We start from the raw sequence: 24,021 nt of genomic DNA, 5'->3' as shown, positions 1-24,021 counted from the left end.
TCAAGTTGGAGGCAAATCTATTTGCAGGAAACAACTGACAACCCCAAATTAACCTAGTATATCTTATAAAGTGATCACTGAGTCACAGAAAGTTTATGGAATTTTGAGAAAGAGGAAAAAGGTCAGGAAACTTGAGTCAAACACATATTGTACTCTCTTTCCGCAGAGTGGAAATCCTCGAGTGAAGGATATTTTCAGAACACAGATTGGGAAACCACAATAAAATTTAATTGCAAGGATGTTTTTTCTAATTGTGGTTATGACTTTTAAATTAACACCAACTGTTTGATTACTCAACTCTTTTCTCCTCCATGATGGATAAATATTTAATGAGAATAATCTCCACTGTGATTGTGAACAGCGTAAAGAAGTTAATTTCACCTCTGTTTTTCCTCAGGTCCCTGAGAAACCAGGTATAATCTGAGGAGTTACAGAATAACTAGCTTTCCTCCAAATCTCTTTATAAGTATTCACCAGAAAGCTAATATTTATTTAGATATACCTAAAGGAACTTTGCAACCCGATGAAAAATCCTGCTGAACTTTACACAGGGCAACCATACTTAGAGTCAGGAACAGTACAGAATAAGTGCGATTTTTGACTTAAGCTAGGTCTTCAGTCTTAGTTACAGATGCAATCGCTCAAAGCCTTAGTCTGCCTGACTCAGATGTACTGATAACACCTCGTTATCAGTAGCACTGGAAGGAACACATGAGGCTTCTTTCAAAACCAGATATGAGGAAATCCACACAGAGGACTATTATATTATTTCTGCTAAGAAAATATGCCTCAAAAATATCTCAAGAAATCCAGCAGCCAATGAAGTTATTATTAACCTACGACTTCTCTTTAGTTCTATATTTAATTACTGTATATTGTGCCATGAAGAGAAGCTAGAAGTAGAAGAATGCTATTAAAACTATGTAACACTTCTAGTGTAGGAACTAGAGTAGATCCCCAACAGAGAGGGGAAAAAAAACAACCAAAACCCCACGTTTTAAAACATTAAAATATTACTTAAATATAAAAATTCATGACTGACACTCTTTTCTCTTATATACTATATACAGAGAGAGATGGAGAGATATAGGATAAAGGAACGTCTTATTATTTTATTCACTAAGAATCGAAGCATTATATGGTTTAAGAGAGAAAGAAAAACAGGAATACATTGAAGTACTGACAGACAGCAGCATCCTGCTTCCAATGGCAGATTCCTAGCAAATGTCTTCACCCAGAGAAAAAAAAATGCACTCTTTATACAAGATTATGATTTGCACTAGATGCCAAAACAAGGGTGAGAGAGAACATCTAGATTTACAATCCCATATGAACCATTAGACCTGTCATAACAACGCTCAGACAGACACTAGAATACTTTTCCTTAACATCACAACAGAAAAGAGCAGGAGAAGAGGATAATATGTAAGAGCAGTCTGGAGGCACAGTTATTCATGAGGACAGAGAGACTTGGCCTAACCATTTCATTTAATGCATCACATACACTCCAAATTTTCTATACTTATCACACTCCTAATTTACTAAAATGTAGGTCAACTAGTTGATGAAAGTATTGGAATATTGTATAACAAAACAAGAATGGATCTATCTTCACCCCAGTAGGACACTTGGTTTTCCATATGCCGCTTCATGTGCTTCTGCTGTGCATCTGTCTCATAGAAAACATTAGATGGCTAGATTCACTCTCAGTTACAGGCTGGAACAAGCTTGATTTCAATTACAGCAGGAGAGGAAAACAGCTGGGATCCCTAAGGGGAGGTGCAGGCACCAAGGGGGCGAATCAAAAATCAAAATGGTACATTGCACGCTACTAATTAGGGAGAAAAATGAAGTCAAGATATATATGTAAACATTTATTTTTATATAAACCTGAGGTTGCTCAGTTTCTGCCAGGGTTAATAACAATATCTGTATATGCAGACTCCAAAAAATAAAATGTACAGAGCATTCCTCTTCTCAGAATCCTGACTCAGGCAATTATTATCATCTAGCTTGAACAGCAGAGAAAAAGCTGTCTTTTTTTTTTCTTTTTACAGGAAAAAAAATATTCCTGCATGATCTACTGTTTGGAAACCAAGTCATTTACACAGAACATACTCAAATGAGATATTTGATTAGTCTCAGATTCTTTCCTTTAACCTTAGCCCATTTCCTACAGCTCTGCATCTCTTTCCTCTGTCGAAGAAAGGTTCTGTTACTTTAGGACAAGCTCAGTCATAAGCTTCATGCTCAAAATATATCCTTCACAAATCTGCCTCCTGCTTTTGATTATTCCATGCAGGTTTTCTCCCTCTTATACATGCATACTCCCAGATTTGTGTGTTTGTGTGTTGGGGCAGGAGGGGGTGTTTCCATCACAAAGGAACAGATGTTAATGTTATCAATGCCAAAGTACCATTATATTCCTAGAAGGGATCATTTTGATCACACGTCACAAGATAGAGTCTACCCAAAAGCATTGCTCAGATAAATGGGACAATGACTACATCTGCCCATCTGCAAATAACAAAATTAACCTGGTATGAGATGGAAAACAAAGCTGCACTAGCTGAACTCTATCATATAATTATTGCTGACTTCACACTTCTGTAACACATTTGGGTTGGGAGACCAGACTGATAGAAACCGCAGTGACAACAGCTAGTTGGCCTTACATATGGATGATATCAAGGAGACTGGCTCGAGGCCATGTGACTAGTGAGGCCACATGGCTTATTAGCTTGGCTTATAGTGGCTTATGCCAACAACATGATTTTATAAATAAATAATAGCAATAAAATTGCTAAAAATAGCAATAAACAGTTAAGACAATAACTCCTCATGAGGGGACACATCCATGGTCATCCAGCATCACATAGAAGGCTGAGCCTGAACCATGCACAGAGAAGTCCAGCTGACAACCAGGACCCAGACATGTTGCACTGTTGGACTCAGCGTTCTGTACCCCTGCATGCTGGTCTGAACCGGGCTAGAGGAAACACACCTTTGACTGATGTCTATGTGTGTGTGCGTGCACGTGTGTGTGTTGTAGAATAGGTTTGTTAAAAGACAAATTGCTATCCACGCGCTGCCATCCCTCCCACATGCTAAATACATTTTAGATTATTCATCATTGAGTGTTGTGTTTCCATTCCTGCATCCATCCCACCCCAGCCCAGTTCCCCCACAAAATCATGCTGTCTGAACTGCTGCTTAATCAGGTATACCAGACACTTACCTAAGAACTTCTGCTTCTAATCTTTAGGTCCAGCTACCACCAACGCTAAAGGCAATGACTAAAATTTAACTTCAAGAAATAGAAAATCCATTAGGTCTGAAACTTGTTTCAAGAGGTTTTTTAGATTCTATTACATACAACGTTAATGGAGATTTGCTTTGCCAAGAATCCTTTAGAAAAAGACTGTGTAATTGCTATTTAGATGAGCAAAGTACTCACAGGTAATTCAACTGTTTTTTAAAAAGCAAGAATACAATACATCTTTAGTCATACTCAATAATGCATTGCAAAATGAGCAGTCCTCATTCACTCTATAGACCATCAACATTACTTAGTTATTGCTCATACTGTGAAGATCTATCAATATTAAAATGATAAAAATAAATTAAAATACTTAAAATGCTTTCCATAAGTAAAGGGTTGGAGGATTTTTTCAAAGCCTAACATTCACATGGATGGAAAAGAAGCTTTAATAAAACTGATTAGCCAGGTTGCTGTTGTCAGCTAGAAAAAAAAAAAAAAAAAAACAACAAAGTTTTCCATGCCCAATATCAGCTGGTAGAGAAAAGAGAATAAATTTTCACATTTTTTAAAACCTAGAACAGGCATGGGAAATAGTTTACCCATTTGTTTAACTCTCTTGAAGTATCGAACCTAGCTGAAAATATTTGTCTGACAAAGAGCAAAAATTCTTAGGGAAAGGCTGAGAGAGATCCACAAAATGTTCCAGGAATTAGCTTAAAAGCTTAGAACTTTGTTCCTGTTTAGTTACTTTAGAACTTACTTTCTAATAATTAAACTCCAACTTCCACGAAAAATACTTTCCTAACACCTGTAACTCTTGAAAGACCAGCTTTTACAATGTAATGTATAGAATAATATACTTTCCCTCAAAAAAGTGGACTCAATCATGAAGCATTACATATACTGTTCTTAGAGCTTTAAATAAAACAGTACATCAGGACTCTTTATTTTATAATTAATATCCAATGAATTAAAATATTAGAAGTGACAGCTTCTGCTAAAACGTTACACTCTAGTAGTGATACAAAAAAAAGACATCCCAAAACTGAGCTAAGAGCTTAAGTGCACGTTTAGTCTCATATGGTACTCTACCGTCTGAATCCACCTCAGTGTGGTCTAACAATTCTCCATTGCCTTAATAAGAATTTATATATAGTGATAGGCACATAAATTTCTAGTATCTGAAGCTGAATAGGATAGGATAGAATAGAATAGAATAGAATAGAATAGAATAGAATAGAATAGAATAGAATATTTCAGTTGGAAGGGACCTACAATGATCATCTAGTCCAACTGCGAATCCCCCTTATTATTGTGTTCACTTTAAATTACTTTGTCCTAACCGTGTATGATGGCTTTTTTTCATTCAAGACTTCCTTCAAAATTCTTGTGTTACTGAATATATAACCACAGCATTCTGGATCATTAGAGAGGAGATAGATAAGATAGATATCTAGATTTATGTATCTATATCAATTTTATAGTACACTAATAGAGATTCAACAAAATTTATTCAGAATATTTTACATTAAAAAATGAAAGCAATTACCTTATCTCTGAAATGCCTATATTGAGGCTAAAATAGCCTACTGTTAAGGCCAAAAAGTCAAATACCCAGTAGGTAGTTAGAAAATATAGTTTTAAATTTAATGTCTGACACTGGAAACTCCAGTTTCCAGGAAATTTCCTTCTTCTGATGTAGCTTAAAGCAAGTGCCACAGAGTTCTTCGTTTTGGGGAAAGAGGCCTATATTATAAAGGAAACAACTTTTTACTGTAATCTTGTAGTTTGAATAGTTGAACAAATGTAATTAAATATATCATAAGATGCAACTATATTTAAATCACATTTATTACTTTTAACCTTTAAAACGATTGGAAGTTCTGAACTTCTACATGGAGTTTTCTGGTATTAATTTTAGAGAGACTCTCTTTAAAAAGCACAGGTAGTGGACGGATACTACAGCCCTTTATTTCACACAAAAAAACCAGCATGGAAACCGACGGACTAGACTGGAGTTCTGCACAGAGAAGAAACTATGCATCTAAATAGACCATGGCTCCTCCTTACTGCAGAGCTTTAGAAATAAAAGCATTGAACCCTGGTTCTTCTCTGATTACTGCCTCTGAAAGTGGAGGACAGACAGCATCTGCCAGACTCACTTTCTGAGAAGTCCACATAGTGCCTAAAAGGAGACTGTTATTTTCCTTGGCTTACTGGGTCGCAGTCTAGAGCAAGTGTTAAACAAGACTAACAAGAGGATGCCTGGAGAAAGATACTGAGTAAAGATAAGAGAAAAGGTCTTATTATAACTTTCAGCTGAGCAAGTCCCTCTTCCCCCTGTCAGATGCTACCACACAGTTCTAGCTCACTACAGGCATTACTTCAACTTCACACTAGTGTGACAATATTGAAAAGAATGGAAACACACTTGCATAAATTTGCAGTAATGCACTTCTTACAAGCCCTGCAGGAGTTTTGCCCATTGAATTCAGTGACAGCAGGGCCCAAAATACCTATCATAAAATTAAATGTTTATTTTATTTATTTCAGTGGATCTGATATCTTACCACCCACGGTTTGTCAGGTACCCAAATCTCCCACAAGTACTTCGGCATATCTCCAAAATTCAGTGCCTAAAAAGCAATAATATTTAAATAAAAAAGGTTTGTCATTCTTACTACCGTTCTTCAGATAACCCACCTCCCCAGTGGCCCAATATTAGTAATACAGAAAGCAAAATGTGAGCAAATTTCTACTGAAGATAGATAAATAATTTTTTACGAGGGTTCACAAACTTCAGAGGCCATAGCCTAGTGTTACCAAACATATGCGCGGTAACATTTAAAATGCTACATCAAGCCTCAGTTTGGTTTCTGAAGGCTGATTGTATAACATTTTGCTGCAGCCAGGCAACAGATTTTCAGATGGATTTTTATTGTTCTGTTTAGTGAACCACCAACTGAAATCGCTGTCTTATAATAAGAAGAAACTTTTTTTTTAATTTAATGCACTATTAAGCTTTTTATTAAGAGATTATTAATCAACCCTGAGACTCTAAAAAGCAAAACCAGCAGATCTTTAAAACTGCAATTAAAGCTGTGTTTAATGTGGGAGCATTAACGGATGTTCATGCTCTGTTACTAACTGCTGAATATAAATAGCACTATGTACTTCAGGTTCCCTCCTGAGTATAATACTCAAGACACCCCAGAATATCATGTCTCCGTGGACTCGAGTCATAAGGACTCTGTGTGTATGTGACTGTAGGAGAACTGTGCAGAGAAAGTTCAGTAGGTTACCAAGTTTGCAAAACCTTCAAAACCATATATTCCTACAGGAACAGAATTGGTTATCCGACCTGACAGCAGAATAGTACCACAATAATTCTGAACAGTCTAAGCCAGAGCAACACATGCATTTGGAAAGACAGTCAGAAACCCAGGTATCAACCTAGCACCAGGCCTTTGTACTGTTCTATTTTATTTGAGAAAAGAAAGCTTCCCAGAGAGAGAACATTACATTAAGAGTAATGTTTCTGGAAAGTCGGACAATTTCAAATTCATTCTCTGTAGAGTAATATGCCCAAATTGCAAACAAACATTCTGTGCATCATATTCAGAAAGGACATCAGTATTCTGTACAGAATGGTTTATCCATTCCTTTACCATTGTATAGTGAGCAAAATCCTCAGAAAACTTTACATCTAATAGTACTTTTACTCGCAATGGAAAACACGTCTCTTCCAAAGTACTCCCAACAGGTACCTCAGATATTTCACACAGGTTCTGTGTTCTCGGAGAATTATATCACAGTTCTGAAAGCTTTTTTGAGAAATCCCCTTGAAAGCAGAAAGTCATCTTAAGTATTTTTATCTACCAAAAATATTCTCCTCTGATATGTGAAGTCACATTTCCAACTAACTTCAGGAAGTCCCTTCTTTGTCATCTAAAATTTCATTTGAAAGAAAACCAAACCCAAAATGCTTTACAGAAGCAGAAATTCTATTTGGTCTTACAGTCTGAATCAAAAGACACTTACAAAATCCATGGAGATTAATAACTATAGCTTAACAGAAAGGTAAAAGCCACTGAGAATGCTTCATTTTAAAATCTGCGTGTATCTCCTCTGATATTTTACATATGATTGTTTTCCTCATTTACATGAGTACAAATGAAGTGCAATTCACCCAAAGGCAACAGAATTAAACTGGTAAAAAAAGCAGAGAGGGATTCCCTGTAGATCAAGCTCTTTTTAGAATGTATATTGCACAGTTTTATCCACGTTGATAAAGTGATGAGTTTTTGAAGGCAGACTGTGTGCCATATTAGCAAATACCTTCTTACTTGTTAGAAAGTCACCTTTACAGAAACAAGTCACCTTTGCAGAAAAAATAAGTGTTGTTTCCTGAAAATAATTGGAAAGAAATCACAAGAGTAATTTCAATAACCATAAATAATGAATGCTTTCCCAATCCCTTTTGCTAGTTGAAAGCTTAGGGAGACCATCAAAATAAAACAGCAATGAGCAGGAATAAAATGTCATTCATATAATAATTGTAGCTTGAAAAGACAAATGCATGGCATCATTAAATAGGATGCATTTTTTCTACATAGCTACTTTCTCAAAAAGCAGACTACTGCTACATCCAAAGTGAAATATGTCTTTCTCACTTTTCCTTGCTTTTGGGAATGGTTAAGATCATTATGTATTGCAGGGCCAGCAAAGAGAACCAGCAAAGCAACAGCTTCGCAACAGCTTCTCTGGCTCCGAATCCTCCTACAGCTTCCCTGTGCCCATCAGTACATGGTAGAAAGCTGTAAAGAAAGGCACTCCTGCTCTCAGTCTTACAACCAGTGGCAATTTCATCTGGAACTAAAATTAGACCATACTCTTCTGTCAAATAAATTAAAGCTAGAGGCTGAGGGAAAGAAGGTTTTGTAGGGGGGAGGGGGAGGAAGAAAAAAAGTAGCTGTGTAGAAACAGTAACATGAAACATATTTTTAAATATTACAAAGAATGGTTTGACGTTCTAACAGGAGATGAGTCCCTTGTCCCTGAGGTCAGTGTAGAAAGTACTCCCATCAATTGATGGCCTTAATTCATGATTCCTGAAATGGCTCATGACTGCCATACATTTCAAATTCAGGGCTGGATTCAAGAGGACTTAAGTATATATAGCTTCTTCCCTAAAAGTTGTTCAAAAGTCAACATAATTTAAGGTATCATAAAACATGCAAGACTTGTTTCTGTAAAACTTAGTACAGTTTTCTCTTTTTCTTTCCAACTGTTCCTCTATTTCATGAGCTGACACTGGCAAAATACTTCAACCAAAATGCACACTGGCTTTTTATTTCATTTATCATCCAACAAACAAAAATGTTGTGGGAATATCTTGAGCTAAACAGTTTGGATGGAGGAGGGAAATGACAAAGTCAGCATCATAGATGAGATTGCAATCCAACAGCAAGGAAGATAACACAGAAAAAACTTGCCAATTTCTTTTCCCCAATAAAATGAACAGATAGAACCACAGACCTCTAAGAATAATGAAAACAACCTACTGTGTCATCATTTTATGCAAGAAAGGGAGAGAGAAGATTAGCCTAAAACTCCTACAATAATATGGATATTTTCAGCTGACAAAAGCAATACTATATAAAATCTTTTCTGTGCTTTATTTCTAATTACCTTCTATCCTTTAATGAACAAGAAAGTACTTGATCTTGAAAGTCCTTGTGCAGTCAAAACTCCCACTAAAATTAATGGGACCTTTTTTTCCAGCCTAAGAGCTCTGAGATCAGTCCTCAAACTTAGCTCTTTCTAAGCTTCTTCCATTAATCAAACTTATTTTTTTCCTCTTCTTTTCCGCTAGGATCATATATTAAAAAATACAGACATCAGAAATCATAACCTTGTCTGAGGAAGAAAGCCTGCTGTACTTTTTTTATCCTCAAAAGTTTAGCTCAATTTCACAGGTAAAACCCTGATTGTGAGGAACCTTGGTTACCTGGACACCAAATACTTAATTTTGGCCTCTTCAAACAGTTTATACAGGTGTTTTCGCACAGTGCCTGTGGAAGTTAAGCTGTCTGAATTACAAAACTGAAATGTGTGTACATAAACTTTCTAATCAGGCAAACATCTCTGAAACAAATGGACTAAAACATAAGGGCCTCTGAACAGCCTTGTCTCTCACTCCCAGCAAATAAGGAGTTAAGGACTGAGGTTCAATGCCTATTTCTCCCATCTAGCCTCACACAACCTGCAACGTATGTCTGACATTTCAGTGCCTAAAAGGAAAAAAATTAAATCCTTATTTGTATGCCTCAATAAATCACTTTGATTTGCAGACTGCTGGTCACTCATTTCAGGAAAATGACAATTCTTATACAGTTTTTAAAAAAAACAACACAACAAAAGCCAGCAAGAAATTTCTGTATTCAAAAGAATTTACTGTCTTTTTGGCTGTAATACAGTAGCATCATTACCCCACCATAATTCTCAATTTTCTCCCACTGAAATAATATAGGAGGCTCTTGCACAGAAATAAAAATAAAATACACTGTAACGTGTCAAATCAGGTAGTACTAACAACAGTGTCCTAAGAAAAACTATGAGACTTGTTTATGGCTGATCATTAATAGGCCTTAGCAAGGATAATTTCTTTTGTTCATTTTTATACTTCAACAGCACAGTAGTGCATATATGAAAGAGAACTGATAGGAGAGCATTTAATTGCTCATTTATTTATTTATTTATTTATTTATTTATTTATTTATTGCCTCAGTCTTTAACAGGCAGACCAGTTATCCTCAGGGTACTCGGCCCCCCGAGCTGGAAGACGGGGACGGCGAGCAGGATGAACCCCCTGTAATCCAGGAGGAAGCAGTCAATGACCTGCTATGCCACCTGGACACTCACAAGTCTATGGGGCCGGATGGGATCCACCCGAGAGTGCTGAGGGAGCTGGCGGAGGTGCTCGCCAAGCCGCTCTCCATCATTTATCAGCAGTCCTGGTTAACGGGGGAGGTTCCGGAAGACTGGAGGCTTGCCAATGTGACGCCCATCCACAAGAAGGGCCGGAAGGAGGATCCGGGGAACTACAGGCCTGTCAGCCTGACCTCAGTGCCGGGGAAGATTATGGAGCGGCTCATCTTGAGGGCGCTCACAAGGCATGAGCGGGACAACCAGGGGATCCGGCCTAGCCAGCACGGGTTCATGAGAGGCAGGTCCTGCTTGACCAACCTGATCTCCTTCTATGACCAGGTGACCCGCCTAGTGGATGAGGGAAAGGCTGTGGATGTGGTCTACCTGGACTTCAGCAAGGCCTTTGACACTGTCTCCCACAGCATTCTCCTCGAGAAGCTGGCGGCTCACGGCTTAGACAGGTGGACTCTGCGCTGGGTCAAAAACTGGCTGGACGGCCGGGCCCAGAGAGTTGTGGTGAATGGAGTTACATCCAGTTGGCGGCCGGTCACAAGCGGTGTTCCCCAGGGCTCAGTACTGGGGCCGGTCTTGTTTAATATCTTTATCAATGATCTGGATGAGGGGATTGAGTGCACCCTCAGTAAGTTTGCAGACGACACCAAGTTGGGTGGGAGTGTTGATCTGCTCGAGGGTAGGAAGGCTCTGCAGAGGGACCTGGACAGGCTGGATGGATGGGCCCAGGCCAACTGTATGAGGTTCAACAAGGCCAAGTGCCGGGTCCTGCACTTCGGCCACAACAACCCCATGCAGCGCTACAGGCTTGGGGAAGAGTGGCTGGAAAGCTGCCTGTCGGAAAAGGACCTGGGGGTGTTGGTCGACAGCCGGCTGAACATGAGCCGGCAGTGTGCCCAGGCGGCCAAGAAGGCCAATGGCATCCTGGCCTGTATCAGAAATAGTGTGGCCAGTAGGAGTAGGGAAGTGATCGTGCCCCTGTACTCGGCACTGGTGAGGCCGCACCTCGAATACTGTGTTCAGTTTTGGGCCCCTCACTACAAGAAGGACGTTGAGGTGCTGGAGCGTGTTCAGAGAAGGGCAACGAGGCTGGTGAGGGGTCTGGAGCACAAGTCTTATGAGGAGCGGCTGAGGGAACTGGGACTGTTCAGCCTGGAGAAGAGGAGGCTGAGGGGAGACCTCATCGCTCTCTACAACTACCTGAAAGGAAGTTGTAGCGAGGTGGGTGTTGGTCTTTTCTCCGAAGTAACAAGCGATAGGACGAGAGGAAATGGCCTCAAGTTGCGGCAGGGGAGGTTTAGATTGGATGTAAGGAAAAATTTCTTTACTGAAAGAGTGGTGAAACATTGGAACAGGCTGCCCAGGGAAGTGGTGGAGTCCCCATCCCTGGAGGTATTTAAAAGACGTGTAGATGAGGCGCTTAGGGACATGGTTTAGTGGGCCTGGTGGTGTTGGGTTGACGGTTGGACTCGATGATCTTAGAGATCTCTTCCAACCTCAATGATTCTATGATTCTATGATTCTATGATTTAGAGAGCCTGTGAGAGGCTGTACTATAGAAATGATACAGTTCTGCATGGATTCTTACATAGGATTATACCTTCCTGTGAAGGTGCTGTAATATCTGTGAAGATTCTGTAACATTGCCCTCATTTATGAAGAATTCAAGCATAATGAACTACTGATCTTTTAATTACAGTGAAGAAATAAAAGATCCACCAGACGACAGAAAGAAGGAGAAATAAGGATGACGGGCTGATTTGCACTTTGACACATTAATATACACACACACAAAACACCTCCACAATAAACATTCAATTGAAGAAGCAGCACCAGATAAGTCCTGTCCAACTCACTGGGTTCTCTTCTTTGCCAGCTGGCATGGTTTAAATTGATTTTGGCATTCTTTTGCCTACAGCTTGCCTTTATTTTTAAATGCTGTAACTTACAGGACTTGAAAACACACAGAAAAATATTAAATAGATAATACCTACTGGTGATGGTTGCTCATCATGGAAGAGGAAAAAAAACACCAGGAAGTAAAAGCAGCAACTACATCAGTTACAGAGATAAGCAATTTTGCTTGTTTTCAAAAAAAAAAAAAAACAAAACACATAGGCACAGTCACTTTCTGAAAGGAAGAAGTAAAACCTTAAAAGGCTGTGCTGGTTTTTGGCTGGGATAGAGTTAATTTTTTTCACAGTAGCTAACATGGGGCTATGTTTTGGATTTGTCCTGGAAACAGTGTTGATTATACAGGGATGTTTTCATTATTGCTGAGCAGTGCTTACACAGAGTCAAGGCCTTTTTTGCTTCTCACACCACCCCACCAGCAAGTAGGCTGGGGGTGCACAAGAAGTTGGGAGGGGACACAGCTGGGACAACTGACCCCAACTGACCAAAGGGATATTCCATACCATATGACGTCATGCTCAGCGTATAAAGCTGGAGGAAGAAGAAGGAAGGGGGGGACGTTTGGAGTGATGGTGTTTGTCTTCCCAAGTAACCGTTACGTGTGATGGAGCCCTGCTTTCCTGGAGATGGCTGAACACCTGCCTGCCAATGGGAAGTAGTGAATGAATTCCTTCTTTTGCTTTGCTTGCGTGCACAGCTTTTGCTTTACCTATTAAACTGTCTTTATCCCAACCCACGAGTTTTCTCATTTTTACCCTTCTGATTCTCTCCCCTATCCCACCAGGGCAGAGTGAGCGAGTGGTTGTGTGGTGCTTAGTTGCCAGCTGGGGTTAAACCATGACAAAGGCAAATTGTAATTTATTAAAAAGAATGAAACTAAGAATATAATGTCAGTGTTAGAACTGAAAGGTTCACAAGACATGCAATTATTTTCCTGTGTGAGCAATTAAGTATGTTTTTAGAAAGACAAATGAACATTTTGTTAGATAAGGAAACCAAGTACATTTTTCACTGTTGTTTTTTTTTTTTTTAAACCTACTCTAGAATCTACCTGTACTGGTGTTAGCAGTGAATACAGAACACAGAAAATCTAGTAAGAGAAATGTCTTGGGGATCACAGAGAAATTCTACCCCATCAGAAGAAAGCAAAAAGAGACTTCATATTTCAACTTCGATTCTCAGAGCATGCTCATTCCCCCATGCATCCCCTGTACGTGCAACATAATACTCTACGCTATCAAAATTGTACTGTTAGAGTCATGTCTCTTAGTTACCATTGCCTCATGGGCCTATGTTCCCTGCCTTTGTCCCAGACTCCTTTGTTAAATAAATCTCTGGTACTTGCCTAGTAACTGTCAAAATGAGATGTAAAGAGGAACTAACTCTGCAAAGACAGTGCAAACATAAGAGTCAATTCATTGCTCTCATCTATTTATTGACTATGTAATGTCTAATTAACACTGATGTCCTGATGTGAGACCATTTGACAGGTATAAAACTTTATCACATGTAAGGTACTGAATATATAATTTCAACAGAAGACTGCTTATTTTGAACACAGACATCTAGATGCAATCCACACATAAGGACAACATAATCCGATTATTAACTAAAAACCCCTTGGTATTTCTATTACAGTGCAATTCTTTATGGCTGAAATGGATCTGGACTGACTGTTAAAGATGACAGTTTATAACTGGTTTCAGCCATAAAATATTATATTATCATCCTGCAAATATCCAATTATTGTGGTTTTTTGCCTCTTCAGTGTTCACTAAAATTACGATCTGTGAAGTCTTCCATCCTCATCCTAAGGGCAAAGGAAAGACATGGTCATATAAGACAAAGAATAATGTGTGGCTCTTGAGAAATAGACAACCACTATTTAGGCTTGTGTGGATTACTCCTACATGAAATAAATTGGTGGTTTCAATTTAGCTCAAAGTAGATGTGATTTATCAATGAAAAACCACAAGTAGACTACTTATTGGTAACTAAGGTCAAAAAGGTCAAAGATTCAAACCACTACCTGACCAACAGTGACTGGCTCTTTGCACTGCTGTTCATTGCACTGCACCTATTCTGTGGCTACAATGTGATAAAAGTGGATGATAAAGGTCTATATACCACCTCTCATGACTGTGAAACTCCCTTCAGAGTTTGACAGAAGGGTCAATTATATGAAAGCACAGCAACATCCAGGGGACAGATTGTTTCAGTAACTGTAGCATTAAGTTAGCAAACTATATGCAGTGGGAAAAAGAAAAAAAGAACACACTTTTGTAATCTCCAGATATTTCTAAATGCTAAGTGACAGTATGCTAAAGAAAAAAAAAAAAAGAAAAGAAGTGAAATAGAATCTCTCTTTAAAAGCAATAAAATCTCTCTCTCATTTTCTCTTTCTCTCAGAGGCAGAATATTATGTTGCAAAGGACAATCTTTCACACCTCAGAAGAGGACTCTAGTCTGGTGGGAAGACTCTTAGTCATGCAAAGCTACATTTTACTAAAATCCCAAAGGTAAATGTGATTCAGCTTTGAAATTGGCACTATGAGTCAATGTACTAATTTTTTTCCCAATTTAATGCTCTGACTCCAGTCCTGTGAATTCTATAAGCTTGAATCCATGCTGGGAATAAACATATACACTGAGACTTTCTGGTAATGATTTGCACAGGTAGCATGGCAATTCTCTGTTATGAAGTGAACAAATTATGAAGGGAGCAGCAGCCTTCTGGTTGAGGAGGAGGGGTACAGTTAATTATTGTTGTCATTCAAAGAAAATAAGTGTAAACTTTTGACAATAGTCAGAAGAAAATCATAAGGAGTTTATTGTGACCAGTTTATTTTTCTCACTACAAAGAATAGTGATAAAGTAATCCTAATGAAGACCATCAGGATATCAAAGAAACAAAGCAATGCTTGAAAGAAACTTCAGAAGTTACCCTGATTAGAATGCCTAGGATATGATTGATTGAGCCTACTGTTAGTAACTTTTCCCTTTCACAAACTGAGAAAAATATTTTGTCAAGATTTACATAAAGAACCTACATTGTTACAGACATTCCTATTCAATTATTCATATACCTTGTTTCTAGTAAGTCTAATCTTATTTTCACTTCTGTCTGAATGTCACAAATTTTATCCCAGTTCTTACACAGATGTGAATATTAGGAGAGGAAGGGGTTGTGCTGAGGTTTAACCCATTACATACTTAGTAATACAATTAACACAGCTGCCTGCCTAATCAGTCAAAGGCTGATTCATACCCTGAGATATCTTAACTGATCTGTATTGATCCCATTGTCGTCCATTATCACCATATTAAGAAAAAATGACACCTTCCCTATTGTGCTCCTTCATAAACATGACTACATTTTTAAATAAACAATATAGTCTTCAATCTCTTTAATTTTTTTCTAATTCTACAAAAGTCAAGCTGAAAGTGAAAACAGAAGTCAATAAATAAATGCTGTCTTTGCAGTAATTTGGATAGCAAGCATATTCTACTCATGTTAAAGAACAAGACAAAAAACATTTTTCAACAAGATAATGCCAAACTGAACTCAAAGGTCTAAAATCTTGGCTTGTTATACTATCCCACACTAATCCTGACATTGCCAGCAGTTGATTTGTATCAGTGAGTATTACAATATAATGTAATTAGTAATGGTAATATTACCACAAATAGTAAAAACAGACCTGTTTTACTGCCTTTAAATTAGTTTTGTAAGCATGTTAATAACATAGCATCAATACAAATCCTTGACAGCTTCTGGAAAAAAAAGATTATGCGTGTTTAAGCAATTTTCTCAGACACAGGTTTTCTTTAGAAAACATGTTGTCACTATTCCATTAGCTCAAAAGGGACTGTATGCATAAAAGAATCTCTGCTAAAGTCTGACTGCTAGCCAGGAAAGCATATGTTCAATAGTCTGTATTTATTGCTGGCTGGGATAGGGTTGTAGGTACCACAGCATCAAATGAATTTCTTCTTTAAAAGATGTCTAGCAGTGCAGTGAATGCTTTTCATTTTCAAATTTTGTGCCCTTTGAACGGCACAAAACCTTATTTTGACAGTATTTCAACAGGGACTGTTGGAATGAAAACAAAGTAGATTAACAGATATGTAGGGCAGGCATCTTAGGTCTGATCCAAAGTCTTTGAAGTCCACCAGAATTTGGATGGAGTCCTAAACTAGCCACCGTCCTCAAACCATTAAAAAAAGAACACACGCCCCCCAAAAAACCCCACCAAAACCAAACCCAGAATGAAATTCATGTATTTTTGCTGCATATCTTACCATAATTTGAGGGTGCCCAACTCACTACAGTCAGATGCTACATTATTGGCAAAGGTAGAGACATGATCTGTAACTCAGTTTTCCAACTGGTATTATGCTGACCTGCCTTCTGGAAGTGCCACTCCTTTTACTACAGATGGAGCCCAGCGTAGGTGTTCCAACTTCAGCATCTATCATTTTGCTGTCGAAAAGTTCAGCAAGAGGAATCTTATCATCATTGTTCAAATATATTTTCCATATCATCAGACAGTTGGCTGATTTGATTCACTTTCCACTTTGTACAGAACTATTAGCTTAATAAGACATTCAGAATGCCAATAGGTATCCTTAACATTATGATATGCTGCATACGAGGTTAGAGAAAAGTCTGTTTTGTCAGGTTAAATTATATAGAGATGGAAAACAGATTTTTCTCTAACCTAATTTTTTTAGAAACAGTGGAACCATTTTAACTCAGTGCTCTTCAAAAGTTTTTATGTCTATAGTCAATTTCTTTCACGGAATATTTCAGTCCAAATTTTTACAGTTTGGTTAGTGCAAGCAAAGATATAATGGAAGTGTGAGTTTGAGCATTTTTTGGGGGGGTGTTGGGGCGTTGTTATTGTGATGGTTTCTGGGGTTTTTTTTTGAAAGAACAAACAATTTTAACTATGGCTATTATTGATGGAAATTTACATTCACGGGTATACTCACACAGTTTCTCTGAAGGAAATTTCATGTTGCGTGACAATATTAAATATTTTCTATGTTGCCACTTATCAATACCTTCACAATCATTTTACAGAAATCATACTCTTGAGTAACAAAACTCACCACTTCTGACTTTTAAATTTTACCTCTTGCTTGGGAAACCAAGAAAATGGAAAAGATGGGTGAGCCATCCTAAACAGAATCCTTCCCTTGACCCTCAAATAACGCTCTCTTGCCCTTACATAGATGCATCAGTCATCTGTTTCTACTTTCAGGGCTGAGTTGAAATTTTACTGCTGTTTGCCCTGTTTTGATTTAATTTAACATTTTTACATTTTAAGTGGCTGATGATTAACAATTAGTAATACTATGCTAAAATAAGCAACATTTTAATCCTTGAATTCAGGGTCATCATCCCTCCTGTAGTGAGATATTCCACTTAGAGAAGAGGAAAAAATCCTTCAAGATCCCCACCATCTACAGATTGCTTAGACTGTGAAAATTAGAGATCTATTACAGCTTTCATTTCTATGGCAGCTGGCATGAAAATACAGAGAAACAAGATATGACTTTTCCTTTCCCTCCCTTTCCCTGAGACAATCATACAGAACTAGGACTGACCAGGATGATACGGTTCTGTGACTCGGTTTCAGTTTAAGCAGCCAAGATGAGCCTCTTCATTAAGCTACTGATAAAATATAAAAATCATTCACTCGATTAGTCTATTAACAACTTTAAAAAATATCAGTTGTGCAAGTTTTATATTACATTGACATTTAATGTCCTATTGAAAATTCAATATTCTCTGATGTGATACAGAATCCTCTGATGTAATATAGCAGCTGATAACACAGCAACATATTTGAAGTTTTTATTAACTCTGAAATCCAACATAACTTTTTCATTATTTTCATAAAATTCAATATTATCTTAAGAAAATATTAACACACTGGTGAATTTAGAATCCATTTTACCACGATAATTACTTATGTCAGATTTCACAAAGGTAGGTTGCAGTTAGTGCTATGATACAGCTCCTATGTTTAATTACACAGAATATTCTAAATTTTGAATTTAGGAAAATAAAATAATTTAAAAAACCCTAAACTTAAAATACAAATGATCAGTTTAGTGCCAAAAGAAAATAATTTTATGAAGTCTGAAAGAAACTGTGAAAATCATGTTGGAAGTTAAAGACAGGGAAGGGAAATGTATAGATTAACTTTTTTGATGGCATAAATTTTGTTTAGTATGTTTACTAAAAAGCATTTGCTGCAGTAGTATTGCACAAAGTTCTTCAAATTAATTATATGGATCATTCAACTAATTGTTTTTACTCCTCAGACAAATTCTAATCACCGAGTGTATCACAAATCTTTTTTCCCCACATCATAGCTTTTATTTGATTACATAAAGCAGGTCACCCTATGTTCTCTCTCTTTTGTATACATATATTACTTATCTATTTTTATTTGGATAAATAGGAGGAAGAAATCAAATTCCTGGCCTCCATTTGATTGGGGATTGGAGGAAAACCTCAATAGTTGAAAGCAAAATACTTTAAAATTTGAGCTAAAGATCCACATTAAGCTGCCTGAGACTTTAAAATCCTCTGTGAAGATTACATACTAAAGAGGAAGACCCTCTCACCTTTAAAATTTTCTAGTGTGGTTTTCAAGCCAATATCACTTATTTACTGCTTCAGCATTAAATTACATAATCTGTAGCAAGTAGTATGATCCTAATTACAACAGAGATAGACTTTTACAGAATTGCAGAAATTAGGAGAACTGCCTAGCTTCCAGGTCCAGGCATGTACAACATAACTGGGTGTCATGACTAAGACAACCCCATCTCATCACATTTCTGCCTGACAGACAGTAACCCCAACTTGAAGGGGGAAAAACCAACCAACCAACCAAACAAACAAACAGCCATAAATATTTGAATGTGCCATGTGACAGGTAGTGGGTTGTTGGATCCGATGACCTCCAGAGGTACAGCCATACTGGTTCAGGCCAAGGACCTGCCTGGCTTAGTATCCTGTCTCCAACCATCTTGACAATTTTTGTGAAATGACCGCAGTACAAACTCAGGAACACTCAGTAATCTCGATCTACAGTGGATTTATTCCTTCACAGGTCTAAAATAAATGTGCAATTTCTTGTGTGCATACATTATGCAGCATTGGTCATTCTTCTAGAGAAAAAAAGAACAGGCACTTCTTTATTTCAGAAAACAGACCGGAAACCAAAACTGACAACAAACAATACACACTGGCCCTAGGAAGAACAAGAAATAAGCAAGCATCCCTCAAGCTTTCTCCCAGGTTCTGATTATTTGAAAATCAGCCCGACAGCTATTTAGAAACCCACCACTTTTCTCAATATTTCATACTTATTCAGCATAATTTCTTCAACAACTGATAAAAGTGATCATGTGAGTAGAAAGAAATAAGCTAAAGCTGAACTGGTCTATGCAGGCAAGAGTGAGGCTTTAGGGTATGTTTTTGATTTGTCTGTTTCTAATTCTGACTTTAATAATAGCTACTACTTAGTGACTCAAACTTCATATATTTTGGACTCTTCGGTATTACTCTTTAAGCATTTAGTAACAGAAAAAAAAACCCAAACAAACCACAATTTTAAGAAGTCCAGCTGATATAAATAGTAGCAACATATTAATTTAGTATTCTGTCCATGCAGTGATATTGTCACCATTACAAAGTTCAACAGAAAGATGCTACAGAATGTCTTTAGCTCAAAACACTACATTTCCCACTGTGTCTCCCATGACAACCAGGCTCCTCTGAAAACAAACAGTACCACCAGAAGGTGACAAGAGTAGTAGAAAGATTTTCCATTCTTCCTTCTGTTGACTTCACCAGAAAAATTGAACCTCAGCACTTTCAGAACTAAAAGCAAAATGTTATTTAGTTTTTTCTTGAAAACTCCTACATAGAAATTAATCAAGGATTGCATCAGGATACATTGTTAAATATAAAGAAAACCAAACCTGACTACCTAATCCACTTGTTCTAATAAAAATCTTCAGATATCACTAAAACAAAAAATGCAAGTAGCAGAGCAGGGTACAAGGGCAGATACCAACAGAATTAAGCAGTTGCCATTTGCTAAACTCCAGAGTTTAACAAACATTCACAAACCCTGGCCAAAGCTTTTTTAAGGGAATTTTTTCACTCTGTAAACTTTCATTGAGGTTTATGTGATCTCAGACTGCACTGCCACCAGAAAGACAGCCCTCACTTTCTTCTCTTTTGCTGGGCACATCCTTTGCTATGTCAATACTTAAATCACGTAGCTCACCAGTTATGTCAGTTCCTTGAACTGACTAAAAACTAGACCTGCCTCCCCAAATTATTATTTTTCCCAGAACAGCTGAACAATCACTAGTGCTGACACAAGAGCGGTGGCGGGAATAGACAGCTGGAGGCAGGGAAAAGAGCATTACTTGCCTTTTTGGCAGTAGTGTGGTCAAAACTGATGCCGAGAGATCAAAGAGAAAGCTAGAATATTATATGACAGGAGTTGTATCTCATTCTGTATTCTTCTCCTGAACTGGAAGAGCATGAGATGAACATGAATTCCCACTAGAACTAGCTTTATTATACAGCCAGCTAACACCAGTACTTTTTCACTATCTGGAACAATGATCTGATGATTTATGGTATTGCAAGCTAGGCTATCATTCCACAAGAGGCACATTGAGCAGGATCTTCACTTTTTAAAACTTAGGAAAACAAGTTCTTTAAAAGAACAAGTAGCCACAGAACCAGAGGATTTGGTCAGGAGCACCTGCCAAAGTAGTCACTTTGCTGTTCCCTTGGGAGCTATTAGAGAAAAGGTTCATCAGACATCTACCACAATAAAGCCCATAAAAGGTACCTATATTGCATTTAAAGAAGGAAAGAGAGCCAAAGCAAAGTGCTCATAGTACACTATAACTGCTGGCTCTTCAGGTCTACCAGATGACTTCTAATTTCACATTAATGGGAGAGAAATCATAAAAAATAAAATAAAAATATGTCTCTATGAAGAAAATGGATAAGCTATTTAATACTAATGCTGATTCAAACAAAACATGGCAAAGAAGCTTCAAGAATAAAAGGTAATGATTTTTCCTATTGGTGGTTCACCCCTGACAATTATTGGAAGTGTAATTCTAGAAAATTTACTTAACTGAAACACTGCAGATTTGAACTGTTTGCCTTGAATATTTACTGAACAGTATCAGTAACCACTTCTTCAAATAAGTGCCTGGACTTGGAGACGTACTGTGGTCTTTCTTTCCAGCAAGAGTAATTTGCAACAAGACAATCTTACAACTGAACTTTCAGGGTAAGTACATTTCTGTAAGTCTTATAAAACTTGTACCTGAAAACAACAGTCAAAAATTCTGATTTAGACCTTTCTTTTAAGCCATTATTTTTTAATGAAGAACTCATTGTACAATACTAAGGATTATTTAGGTGAAGATCCAAAACCTGATATTTTTCCAGATGTATTTCAATCTCATTGTTAGCCATCCTCCCTAATTCAGTGTCAGCCTTATTATCTACACAGTTGTTAAACTGTTGTCTTCATAAATGCCATAATGACAAACATTGAATATACCCTAGCAATGTTAATATATACTCAAATAATAAATGTATCTGAAAAATAAACCATTTAAAGAATGTTTTCACATTTCTAGAAATCTGCACCGATTAACTCAACTAAAATAAGCTTTTGGCTTTTCCAAAAGCAGCTGTGAAAATAACTTGTAAAAGGTAGATTCTCAGAACAAGGATTAGAAGAGGGGAGCCAGAACATCAGGAGCAGCCTGTGAAGCTAAATTCATTACCTACAAAACTCGTACCTCAGCAGTTATGCCTAAACATTGTGTAAACTATGTATACGTTGCCACTCTAAAAGTAACTTTGCAACCACTGGAAAAGGAAGTATTTTCAACCACAGAAAAAGGCAGTATGGATGTAGAGTCCTTATTTTATTTTTAAATCCAACATACTGCTTATCGTAAGACATTTCACAGTGTCAAGGCCCTAAAGCATTCACTTCTTACTGAGGTTTGTTTTACTGTGTGAGATCTGAGCTAAATTAAACTCCAACATTTGATGAGCTGCACCGATCTGATCTTAGAGCTTTTGCTGTACAAATGCCCAATTCCCTTGCTCTGATCCCTTCTCTTACTGAAACAGATCCAGTAATCTCTGTTGTACACTGAAACTAGCCTCAAAGGAGAAAGTATTTTCTACGGCACTTCTAGGGAGACTGACACCATTGTTAGATATTACTAAGCCCTCAGATATTCAATCTTTTCCAAGTCAGTGAATCTAAAAAGAGTTCCTTGTAGCACAGGGTTCAGTGTTTGATATTTTGCACTTGAACATGTGCCAACTCACCTTTCAGCCCCATTGGTTACTAAGGTAAAAACATTTGTATGGTATTTGTTCATTTTTTTGAAATGGGAAGGTTATTTCTCAGAGTCTAACAACCTTCCCACATTGATACGGCAGGAAGGTCTAGCATTCCTTTCAATTAAAATGCTGTGATTTTCAAACTGAGTGAGAAATTTGATAATGTAGAGAGCACATGTAAAGCCTGTGGCTTGCAAATGACTGAGAACTTGCAATCCATCATCTAAAACAAAACCCGTAAGAACTGTCCTAGCATGAAAGATATCTTTCCCAGAACTATTATCCATTGGCATCCTGCACCATTTCACACTGCTACACTGAGAAAATATGAAAGTATTCCCGAACTGTGCAGAGAATACAAATGCACTTAGTCTTTGATTAATTGCATTAAAACCGCAAATGTGAAACCTCCACACAGAGAAGTGGGTGAATAGGACACTTTTTTCCTCTTTTATTTTTGTCTTGTTATAAAAATGTCACAGTTTTCACTTTTAGGAAAGACGCCAGCAATGCTGAAATACACTGAAAATGTCCAAGCGTTGGCCAGAATGTAAGTTTTGCCATGACTGGCAAGGGTTCCTATAAAGGATATTGGAGTTGGGGGGGTGGCAAAGAAAGGATGAAACTATGAGATTTTCAGGGTGATTTTTTATTGATAGTATTATGCACTAAATTTCTTCTAATAGTTTTGGGTTCTAACCTTTCCCATGCCCCCAGTATATCAATCCCCTTCTTGTCCCATTGAAATCAACCTATTTTTCAATTTTTTGTTTCTCTTATTATTATGTTCTGTCTCTTCAGACATCTTGGAAATCTGCTTATTGCACCTATGCCAGACAAACGAAATCTTACTGCCTTGCAAATCAACCAATTATATTTTGCTGGCAGTGAGAACAGCAACACAGAGTGAGTAACGTCTAATCCAAAATCAGCAACTTGAGTTTGATCTGTGCACACTGGATTACTGAACTTTAACAACTGACTAAAAGAATTTAAGAAGATATTAACATCTGTGACCATTTAATTAAATTTGTATGGATGGCATTCATCTGGTTTCTGGCCATACCTATATTGTGGGCCATTTGCAACCAGAGGAGTCTTGTAGTCTGTCCATACTGTCAGTTGAAGAGAAGCAAGCACCTACCATAGACGAGATGGTAAAAGTCCTGATGGTAGAAGTCTTTTTTTTCCCATCTAACTATAAATGCAGATGTCTGCACCTCAACAGAAAAGTGAGAGGCCAAAAAACCTAGGTTTGAGAGCATTTTCAAGATTCCTCATTGCAAACCATAACTAACTTTGCAAAGCCATTGAAAAGAGACAACTTACCAGAAATGATCAACTGTGTTAATCAAATTTTACATCTGATAATGCAATGCTCGGTAATCTACACTTTGGGCAGCATCATTGTAAGGGTTCAAAGTTCAGATGTGAAAGTGTCTTAAATCAGATTTTTCTGAGAAATGTTTAGAAT

At 37.5% G+C, this 24,021-nt stretch overlaps 1 protein-coding gene across 3 annotated transcripts in view; it reads right to left on the bottom strand.

Moving 5' to 3' along the window:
* The window catches only part of PCDH9 (protocadherin 9), a 708,940-nt gene that overhangs the window by 402,570 nt on the left and 282,349 nt on the right, over nt 1-24,021 (bottom strand). Inside the window, exon 3 of one of the 3 annotated variants that reach the window (XM_076363055.1) lies at nt 5,833-5,898. The exons of the other annotated variants lie outside the window; for them this stretch is intronic. Within the exon in view, the coding sequence (XP_076219170.1) occupies nt 5,833-5,898 (66 nt within the window). The remainder of the gene's footprint in view (nt 1-5,832; nt 5,899-24,021) is intronic. 3 annotated transcript variants of the gene reach the window in all.

This window comes from Aptenodytes patagonicus, chromosome 1 (assembly GCF_965638725.1).
Source record: "Aptenodytes patagonicus chromosome 1, bAptPat1.pri.cur, whole genome shotgun sequence".
NCBI classification, from domain to species: domain Eukaryota; kingdom Metazoa; phylum Chordata; class Aves; order Sphenisciformes; family Spheniscidae; genus Aptenodytes; species Aptenodytes patagonicus.
The sequence above is the reverse complement of the archived record's forward strand: the minus strand, read 5'-3'. Positions and strand labels throughout refer to the sequence as shown.